The sequence below is a fragment of the Triticum urartu genome, unplaced genomic scaffold (assembly GCF_003073215.2).
Source record: "Triticum urartu cultivar G1812 unplaced genomic scaffold, Tu2.1 TuUngrouped_contig_6659, whole genome shotgun sequence".
Lineage (NCBI taxonomy): Eukaryota > Viridiplantae > Streptophyta > Magnoliopsida > Poales > Poaceae > Triticum > Triticum urartu.
The window spans coordinates 18,547-29,444 of NW_024117438.1; the positions used below are offsets into that span (position 1 = coordinate 18,547).

Genomic DNA, 10,898 nt, shown 5'->3' on the forward strand with positions numbered 1-10,898 from the left:
TATAATAGCGATAAAAATGCACTGCTCGATTGACACAACTCATGGGATGGGACCACATATGACAAAGAATCTGATGCACTGTGATGATTATTCCTAGTTCTCATCTAATCAATTTGCTTCTGTCATGTTGTCCGAAAGAGCATATCTTTAATGTCTGTATTCACAAGCACCATTCAGTTATAATGTTATATACATCCAAGCAGAATTGAGAAGCACAGGATGGTCGGAGGGAGAAGTACAGATGCATTTTATGGCATGGACTCTGCCTTTTCTGCTCATAAAATAAGGGTACTGAAATTCACATGCATATTGCACAAGAGAAAGAACTAGAAACTACTGCAGAAGTATGATATGTTACATCCGTACAAATATTTCAAACTATTTCTGCAAGGTTGCAACACACAAGCCAGTCACATAAATTATGACATTTGATATGGTACAAGTGATTACCCCTAAACCACTCACTACATATTTCACCTAATTGTCTAAAAGAGCCATCAGCTCGAAACATCAATTTCAAACCCGAAATCAAGTCAACCAACCCAGTGCTTACTAGTCAACAATACTAGCTATAGCTAAATACATGGCATCAGTAATGTACACACAAATGCAAAAACTTCATAGCACACTGGTCCATTTACAATGCTAAGTACTTGGCAATTGACCCAATAGATTGACCTGCCAAAATAATTAACATAACACATTGTTTAACCATCATCGGTAACAAATATGCTTGAAGATTGTTGTTAGAAAAAATGCATGAAGAGATTGAGATAGTACCAGGAAATTATCCGATAGAAGGGGATTCTGGTTCAGAACCACTAATTGATGTAAATGTCGATAGTGAATCATCGCCGAAGTTCAGTTGTGATACGGATAGCCGCCTTGAATCACCAAAGTATCTATTATAGCGACTAGTATATGATCTGGGTGTCGAAAGCTCAGGGGTGGAACTGCCTAGGGATGATCGGCGAGGTGTTGGGGTCATTAGTCCATTACTGCTTCCATTTGAACGGTACCCATTTGTCTTTCTGGTTAAGCTGCTCGCTCTCTTTGGGCTTGGTTTGGAGCCAAAAATCGCTTCTTTCTCTGCAAGCAGGATGCTCTCCAATTTCTTCTGATCCTGCAAATAAAAAAAGTGATGTTCAGACCAGAATATGCCATATTATTTTTCAGCCAATAATGGTGATTTGATAAACAATCACTAACCCGGTATCGCCGTTTTTCCTCCTCCTTTTCTTTTCTGTTAAGTCTGTACTCTTCTAGAACAGATACTAGTCGCCCCTGTCAAATCATATATACGAGTCAATTAATTAAAGAAACAAACGATAAATGCTTACCCTACTGATCAGATTGTGGACATACCCCATCATATAAGAATGGCTTATTTCTTGCATTTTCCCAAGCGAAGGTACGGTTTATCAGGTTGTCCATCATAGCTGAGAAAGATATCGGTCATTCGTTGAACTAAACTGAAATACACGATAGTCTCCAGCATCAAAACCTACCTGGAATTTTAGTGACCAAAATTCGTGCCTTTTCCGCCCTTCTAAGGTTTACATGAGCACCCCTTCCAGAACTATACCTCTTCGAGTCCTGCAAAAGAGCTTTGGTGTCATTTTTCATGATTTAGGGAACCTCAGAATTATCTAGAAAAGGCATGCGGGGGCAGGTTAGTCCGTGCAACAAGTGCACATGCTATGCTCAGAATTTGAGCATTGTAATTCCAAAGCAAATGGGCTTGAAACTACCTGGTTATATTCTTCAAGCCAAGCCTCTTCATCGCAGGCAGCAATCCATTTATTTATCCTGTCCATAATATCTTTTCGACTTAGTGACTCTTCTTTTGCTTTCAATATTTGTGACTCGATATTCGCCAGGAGCTCAGAAGGGTCAATAGTACCTGAATGGAACAGGGGCAAGAGAGTCACAATTGTAAGAAAACAACCACTGGTCAAGATAGTACTTGAGCAAGATGCATAATGTACAACCAGAATCAATCAGGGCGTTAGTTTGCTCAGGGGCTGTGCTGAGATCAGGTTGTATGTGTGCATTCTTGCATATATCTTCTAATTCGGCCCTTCTCTTTGTGACAATTTCTTTCAATCTGTTGGTTTTAAGTTCTGTCAACCTCTCAACCTCAGCTTCCATCTGCATAAGAAATCAACACCGAAATTGTAAAAAATGATTAAGATAAGCAACAAACAGCGTACTGAAGAAAAAACAAAGGCGAACTGGTAAAACCTTCTCGATTGTTTCCTGGGAAAGAACACCAGCGGATGTGATTCCCTCTTCTGGTGATATGAGAATGCTGATTACTTTGCTGAATTGTCTCTTCTCCTCTTCAGAAGAGTCCATTAACTTCCAGAGGTGACATAATGACTCCATTGTCTCTCTCATCTATAGGCAATCGATTGCTTGAGAATGTATTATTACACAGAACTCATATAACAAAACACCGAGAAGAAAGGAACCTTGAGAGTACCTTATCGATTCTAGATTTTCTCTCTGCTTTAAGATTTGATATTGTGCTAGCAAGGCCTTCCAGTGTGCCATTGCTGATGTTTCTGGACTGCTCAACACCATTCTGATGTAGACTGGGATGAATTCCGTTTACGGTCTTTGCGAAATCAATTCCAAGGACTCCACATAAAGAATGCACTTCATTTACATATTTCAGAACTTTGTGAAGTCTATCAGACTGAAAATATTGCAAACAAGAAAACATTGCCAGTCAACACTCAATCCTAAAGTAACTTAAATTAGATGACCAGCGGCCCTAGACAGTTGATACACATTACATGGATCATCTTATCACTTTATAGAAACTATATACCGCAAAATCTAGGAAGGCATTTTTTTTCTGAGTTGAACCATTGCTGAATACTCACGCATTCCTTAGCAGCTGCCAGTTCTATTTATTCACAAGTACTGCAAGAAACAAAATATTCTGAAAGGCAACTGAAGGTTTCAGATTAGCTAGCTTATTCATGACGGTTTACCTTATCTTTCTGAAGAGCACTAAGTTGCGCTTGGTAGCTATTAAGCTTCCTTGTCGATAAATCATGTTCATCATCAGCTGGACTGTTTACATGATCACCCTTATCACTACGCTCACTTAACTCGGAGCGTATCTTCTCAATCTGTGATCGAATATCGTAGTATTGCTTGATCCTTTCTTCTTTCTTGCATTTCAGGTCGTCGAGTACAGGGACGACAGTGGCGAGTTGTTCCTTGAGCGACAGGTAGCCCTTGTCTTTCTGCGCAAGTGCCAAGAAATTAACAAAAACATCCTAGTAAAAATATTAAATTAAGGTGGTGCTGCCTAGAGATTTACTATAAGCCAGTAGCTACTTTTGACAAAAAAGCAAACAGGCATCAACAAGTCCTATTTAGTAGCAATCCACAACTTGAATCATGCATGTTACCAACAACAGCCAGATTCCATCATCTCAAGGGAACCAAGCAACCACTCTGGAAGCCAACAGACAACCAACCCAATTAGTGCGTCATCATCATGATGATTAGTATGCATACCTTGAGATACAGCTTGTGCTCCCCTAGAGTAGCCATTAGCAATGCAACCTCAGCTTCCTTGGTGGCCACAGATTGGTGCAGCTGGACCCTGGTCCGATTGGCATCGTCCACCTTCCTGCGGTACACCTCCAAGCACTCCCTCTCTATCTCTGACAAGACCTTGCTCTTCTCACCCTCGCTTTCCCCTACCTCTGCCCAGATTTGCTGAGTGCCAGAAACAACAGGGCATGCATGAGTAATGGTGCTTCAACCTTATGCATGGCCAAATAAATGCAAGGCCAAGGCAATAGAATCAAGAATGCATTTTGATCATTACTATTGCCTGATTCATGCACTCCCCTGGGCATCTTAATAAGTGTTGAAGATATTTTATTTGCAGTAAAAGCCATAACGAAATGATGGCATTACAGGTGAAAAACAGAGTGTTAGTTGAGAGGAAAAAAAAGAGATAAATTTGTCCCACCTCAACTGCCTGGCGCACTAAGCCGAATAGAATCAAGGAAAAGCTTTTTTGAGGTGGTGAAGAACCAGAAAGGTGACAAAAGAGAGAAGCTTCCGCCATAAAGCCACACTGCCCTGAGGCATGCAGTTCACCTGCCGCGCAGCTCACCACCAAGAAAAAAGAAGACAACAACTACTTACTACACAAGGAATACTCGCTCACGCTGTTACGCAATACTCGAATAAAAAGTTGTGACTTTTCCGCAGCCCGTGTAACCCCAATAACACTCAACCCTCGTTCCATGTCAAAATGAAATACAATAACACCCGATTCTCTAGTCTCTCAAATCACAGAGGACACTCAAACACAGTACAGTTGCAACAATGATTTTTCACCTATTACTAGAGGAGATGAAAGCTGAAGTTTTCTTCTGAAGTGAAGCATACGAATTGGGTTAACACAGGCGCAGACAGCGAGAACAAATTCACCGAGAGAAGATAGCAAAGAAAGAAGGCGGCAAAACGCTATGAAGCATAATTTGTTTTCAGAGAACGGAGCTCTACTTCACTCAATACTGCTAGCAGTGGCACGAATCAAAGGTGAGCAGCGAGTACCTGGAGCTCTCTGAGCAAAGCGCCACAGCCGGTGCCCTCCATGCCCACCATGGAATGGAACCAAGCAGAGGACACCGCCAAAGGAGCGGCTCAAAGAGGAGACAAGGAGGCGAGGAAAGGCTGGTAGCAAAGTCTCAGGCTTTTATCCACCCCTAGGCCGGCCGTCCGTCCAGCACTCCAGCTGCGCCGCCCTGAGCAGCTAGCTAGGCCATTAGCCAAAGCGGCGCCTGAGCTTTTTGTTTAGCCTCGTCCTCCTCTCCCCTCCTTGGGATTAGGAAAAGAAGAGGAGAAAAAGCACAGGCACCAAATGCCAGAAGCCCTTTGGGATCAATGGAAGCTAAGCTCTTTTCCTGGCGAGCTTAGAAGCTTGGCTATGTTTTCCTCCCCTTCTGTTGATCGAAGCGATGGAAGGGAAAGGAGAGCGGAGGAGAAGGGCGAGGGTGCATGAGAATTTGGGACCTTTTTAGGCTGGTTGGGTTTTTGCCAGTTGCTTATAGGGAGGGTGGTTTGTTTGTTTGTTTGGGACTTTGGGGAGGTTGGGAGTGAGCAGAGGCCAGCGGAGAGGGGAGAGGCAATGGAGGGTGGCCTTTGTCTTTCCTTTTATTTAATGGCGTCGCAATGGTGTGCGGCTGCGCACGGAAGATTCCCTCGGAATTTTGTTCAAGCTGAAATGAATTGAGTCTAGCTGGTGCCAAATACTTTCATACAGAGAACCAACAAAAGGTTTTTTTTTTGAAACCCAACAAAAGGTTGTTACTGCACCGTACCCCGCCAAATTATCACAGGCAATCGCCATATAGTACCTCCTCTGTAAACTAATATAAGATTGTTTAGATCATTAAGGGAGTACTAGTATATTAGATAGTCACTTTTAACCGAGTGAGGTGGTTCCGGCTATGCTTGTACTGGCAGTACCAGCAGGGTACTGCAGCTCGATCTCCCCTACCCTTGTCGTGAGCTGCCAAGGAGGCCATGAAGTGGCAAGGAAGCTCACCGAATCCACCTGACCGTCCTGCCCACAGGGTACCTGAACTGGAACATGCACCCTCGCGCCATTAACTGCACGCGCCCTCTTTGTTTTATGTCGGGATCATGCGATGCTTGCTGCTCTTCGTCCGAATGATCAAGCCCGGGCCGGTTCTTGCCATCTTTGGGGCGTGCAAAGCGGCCGGTCCGAAAAGAAAGGCCTCCACGATCCTCCCCCGACCTAACAAAAGGTAGTACGTCGAGCCAACCAACCGGTACTCCGATCCGCACGTCCGATCAGGGTGGGAGAGAAGAGATCCACTGTTTCATCCCGCAAAATTCCCCCGGAATGGCGGATCGTCGAGCCGGCCATTGTCGGGCTTCTGAACTGGGAATCACGTAGTGCAACTTATTCTGTAGAGAGTAGACTCTAATTTACATAATGCTGCTTATTCTGAACTTGGAACGAGTTACTGTCAAAATAATACTCCCTCTGATAGTGTCGAAAAACGTCTAACATTTTGAGACAGAGGGAGTAGAAGGCTAAGAATTATACTTCTGAAAGTTACACCCCGGTTAACCCACGGACAAACCGAGGTCACTATCGTGCTACCTCCGGGCTGGGTTGTTGAACCATGTGGAGTCAAAACCCTTCCTGATTCATCCGGCAAACTGAGGTCAAACATGCTGATCCTCCTCAAGCCACGCATGCATCCGTCTGATTAGGTTGTGTTCATTGGCGTATGTGCAGCCTTTTGTGGGAGCTAGCTAGCTTGTGCGTGCCTGATTAATTAGGTGCGGCAAGTTAATCAGCCGTGCGGTCTGCGTCGTAGTAAATGATTGGGGCCGGCCAAGGAATTGATTAGACGTTGTCAAGCGATGGGAGCAAGGGACGCTGAAGTGGACGCCCGACCGAACTCCACAGTGACCCCAGAGCTTGAGCTTCATCGCGCTGTGTCATGGCCTCGTCCTCCGCTGCATCTGCATGCCCGTATTGCGATACGTGCTGCTGACGTGCATATTATGTTATCCTATCTTATTCTATAAACATGCAGATCGGCGCATCATACTGTCGGGGTTTCCTCTCTACCTTTCAGTGCCATAGTCCTAGTAGTATACGTACTGCATTGTTTTAGCTGAAGCAGAGCTATGCCCACCGTTGATTTGTGCTCTTAAATTATCTATCTGAGACCATCCAGATATCCAAGTCCAAGTAGAGGTAGGCTTCGTGCTCCAGATGGGTCCCTGCGGCTAGAATTTGAGCGAGCTAATCTCCACTGACAGTAAAGCGGAAGGCGCGAAATGAGCCCAAATTAGTGAATTAGGACGGCATAATTAAAGGCCGGACAGATGCTAATTTGGAGCCAACAACAAGATGCCCTCCCTACGTTGTTGCCTATAGCTCGCGCGAATTCAGGGGGGAGCCGACCGTGATCTGAACTAAAGAACGGTGTCTCATGCCCACGGAGCCACATGTCACTGCACGCACTTTGTGAACTGTGGCTCTGTCTGCCTGAGCTTATCTGCAAGGAAATCATTGGCTTCATGCCTGCCGTAATCATCTGGGGATCAAGTTTGCACACGAGTGGGTGGCGAATGATTACCACCTTATAGTGCCAGTCCATGGACCATACTGCGAAGACTTATCATCAACACGTACATATGTACCTTTGATCAGGGGAGATAATACTAGTCCTCCTACTCCTTTCGTCCATGAATAAGTGTACTTCTAGCTTTTGTCTTAAGTCAAAGTTTATTAATTTTATAGGAAAAGTAGCAGCATTTACGACACTAAATTAGTATCACTAGATTCGTTTTGAATTGTAATTTCATAATATATCAATTTTATGTCATATATATTACTACTCTTTTGTATATATTTGGTTAAAATTTTAAAACTTTAACTTAGAACAAAGGTTAAAAGTACACTTATTCATGGACGGAAAGAATATATGGGATTCTCATGTACTGTACTGCAGCTGCCAGCTCGTACCGGCGCTGCATATTTATAGCCGTAGTACCAGCTAGTCTTCGACGGGGCAGGACGCAAGAAGATCATCATTGCCACTAGTTTTCTCGGGTTTCCGGTGAATGATTGAGATGGAGGGCTGTTGGTGCATGGCCGCTTTGGACGGGACGTATGATTCGCTAATATCCATACAGTTTGATCGCCTGATCTGAGCCACGTAGCCGGTGCTTAATTTTGCAAAAATGTTAACGCTCACACGTGTGGGCGTTAGCCAACTCGTCAACACGTCTCCATCACTGTCCAGTAACTTCTGCACGAATTAGCTGATTTTATATGCCACATAGGACAATTCGCGTGTGTGGTGTGTGAGAGAGGTCGCCCACACATCCGTTTTATCACACGGAGGGGCCGATGTGTGGGCGTTTAGCAGTTCGCCCACACATCAATTTTTCAGTCACGCACAAGGGTTGGTGTGTGGGTGTTTTCCATCTCGCCCACACACCCGCCTTCTCTCTCACACCCAAGTTGTCAGTTGCCATGCGTTTTGCAGTGTACATGGCAACTGCCCTAGTATGATTGCAAGCAGATGGCAACTCTTTTTTTTTACCCGAACATGTCAGTTGCTATATGTTTTGCATGGTACATGGCAAACTGCCCAGCGTGCACGTAAGCAGATGATAACTTTTTCTTTTTAAATGGCAACTGCCCTAGCGTGCTTGTGAGCACATGTCAACTCTCTCTTTTACCCGAACATGTTTTTTGCCATGCCTTTTTTTGTAGCACTACATGGCAACTGCCTAGTGTTAGTAGATGGCAACTTCTAAAATTTTGAAACCATGGCAACTGCAGTAGACCAGACCACACATGGCAACAGCTGTAGCTGTTCAAAAAATGGCAATCTGAAACTTTGACCTGAGATGGCAACTGCAGTTGAGCAAACATGGCAATTGTAGTTGTCCGACATAGCAACCGTAGTTCAGCGACATGGCAACTGCACTTAAACGAACATGGACGAGGGTCCGGCCCATGACAACTGCGGGGCGAGCGGTAAAGTGTCACGTGAGGCGTGTGGGACCATGAGATACGAGGCCTGACGTACCGGGCGTGTGAGCGTTATCTATTTCGCCCACACGCACGCGTGTAAGAGGGATCGTGAGAAAAAAAAGAGATGTGTGGACGTTAATTGTTTTGCCCACATATAAATGTGTAGACTGGTCCTTTTAAACACCACACATAACGTATGAGCAGATTTTTTAACGTCTACACGTATAACAGTTATCGGCGTCCTAATTTTCCGGCTGCTCTCTGCGCTCTCCACGGTGTAACACCTGCCGTTTTAACTGCCGGTGTGTTTCAGATCCGGAAAAGAAATAAAAAAAGGGTACATGAAAGAATCAAGGACAAAGGCACAGCAACAGACATGAACCCTCACATCCGGATAGATTACCGGCGGGGCTCGCGTCGACTAGTCCCGGGCTTCATTTTCGTCCTCTTCCCACAGCGCGCAGGTTGCACCTAGCACGCAGCAGCCAGCCGATGGAACAATAGCACGCAAGTTGCACGCGGCAGTGAGCTGATAGAACGGTCCTTGTAGGGGCGGCGTTTTATGAAAAGTAACATACATTAGTAACATACACATATCTCTAGACTATGTTACATAGTAACATAAGTGTGGTAACATGCAAACATAAGGATAGACTCATATTGCTTTGGGACATGTGATGTTATGGTAACTATCTAAGTTACTGTAACTATCTCTCTCTTCATTAATTCATTGCCACATAAGCAAATTTGCTGAATTGGACTCGATGTTACTGCTGAAGTTACTCCCACTATGGCTAGTCTAAGTTCTGATCCTTTTCGAGTTCATCGGTTAGGATGGAGTTGACTGAACTCTGGCGTAGATTCCCATTTGTCTCCTTGAAAACAATGAGGTTAGAGTTTTTTTTCCTGGTGCATACGCGACGGCGAGATCTGGTGCCAGGCAGTTCAAGATTGATTTTTAAGGGTTCAGTGGCGACAATTATAACTTCAGGGGTTGTTCCTCAGAGGCACGTGTACAAAGACTTCATAACTGTCATCGACAAGGTCAGAATGGCTTCAGTAGGGGAGCGATGGCGACGCGTCGATGGCTCGTTCTGGCGGCAGCGGGGGTCGTTTGGTGGTCCAAGGACCTCTATGTAAATTTTTATTATGTTTGAGGCATTTTATACTTGTGACAAATTTTATAATAGACATGGTCTTTTTTTGCAAAAAAGGTAAATTGTGAACAATAACTATTTCTAAACTAATATTCTTTTTTGAGAAAATATCAAATCTTTATAAAGATTCACCGAAAGTATAAAAGCATCTCAAACATAATAAAAAACTACATCGAGGTCCATGGACAACCGAACGACCATTGCCGCCGCCAGAACAAGCTGAGACACAACGCTATCACTGCTCCCATACCGGAGCCAGCCTGACCTTGTCGATGACAGCTGGGTAGTCTTCGTGCACGTGCTCCTAAGGACCAGTGTTCGGAAGCCAGAGTCATCGCCATTGAATCCTTGAATCGATCTGAAGAACCTGACACCAAATCTCGCCGTTGCACGACGAGAAATCCTAACCTCGCCGCTCCGAGGAGCTGGCGGAAACCTACGCTGGAGCTTCATCTAATCCGTCCCGATGAACAACTTGAGGAGGATCGGAGCCTGGAAGACTGACTCGAAGAAGAAGTACCACCATCCGTCCAAGTACCGCCCTTGCGAGAACTAAAACACTACCTATCTAAGCTGAGACACCAGGAATATCCTCCCCACCACTGGCACCGGAGCGGCAGGGGGGGGGGGGGGGGGGCCTGCTCGTCGACGGAGATCGAAGGGAAGAATGCTCTCTCTAGTCGCCTTGCGAGAGGGGAAAGAAAAAGCACAAAAGTTAATTTGTTCTTGAGGCTATTCTAAACTAATATTCGACAGTACTTCTTTCATTCCAAAATGTAGTGCGTATAAATTTTTTAATAAATCGAACTTTATAAATGTGTATACATTTATAGTTAGTTAGTTACACTCCCTTCTCCGCAAAAAACAGTTAGTTATGCTCCCTTACTTTTCTACAAAAATGCAGGCACATCGGCTAGAACCTCCGGCCGACGATCGGCTTCTAGGTGGGGAGCAAAGCATCCCTTCGGCCACAAAGGTGATGCTTCCATGATTATGTCCTGCGAACGTACTGACAATCCCGCTGCACTGTACCGGCTTGAAGAATACTTTGAGCTGGCGCGTCTTATTCATAGCAATCAAAATCCAAAAGCAGCAGCAAATCAAGAATTCTCTTGGCCGATCGATCGGGCGCGGTGCCCAGCTCGCAGATGCCCATGCACACGGCAAAG

General features: G+C 44.8%; 1 protein-coding gene across 1 annotated transcript; it reads right to left on the reverse strand.

Moving 5' to 3' along the window:
• Nucleotides 1–307: 307 nt before the first annotated feature.
• Nucleotides 308–5,171, reverse strand: LOC125530922 (65-kDa microtubule-associated protein 6-like). The gene is made up of 12 exons (XM_048695336.1): nucleotides 4,594–5,171; nucleotides 3,538–3,741; nucleotides 3,003–3,260; nucleotides 2,486–2,701; nucleotides 2,245–2,400; nucleotides 1,992–2,151; nucleotides 1,752–1,903; nucleotides 1,509–1,596; nucleotides 1,366–1,439; nucleotides 1,210–1,284; nucleotides 781–1,123; nucleotides 308–678 (listed from the first exon to the last, which is right to left on the reverse strand). The coding sequence occupies exons 1-11, from the start codon at nucleotides 4,642–4,644 to the stop codon at nucleotides 788–790; spliced, it is 1,770 nt and encodes a 589-aa protein (XP_048551293.1). The 5' UTR covers nucleotides 4,645–5,171; the 3' UTR covers nucleotides 308–678; nucleotides 781–787.
• Between the last annotated feature and the right edge of the window lie 5,727 nt (nucleotides 5,172–10,898).

Coding starts and splice junctions, on each gene's coding strand:
- LOC125530922 (XM_048695336.1), bottom strand. CDS start 4,644: ATGGTGGGCATGGAGGGCACCGGCTGTGGCGCTTTGCTCAGAGAGCTC. Junction 3,261..3,537: donor AGCACAAGCTGTATCTCAAG/GTATGCATACTA, acceptor GCACTTGCGCAG/AAAGACAAGGGCTACCTGTC. Junction 1,904..1,991: donor TAACGCCCTGATTGATTCTG/GTTGTACATTAT, acceptor TGTTCCATTCAG/GTACTATTGACCCTTCTGAG.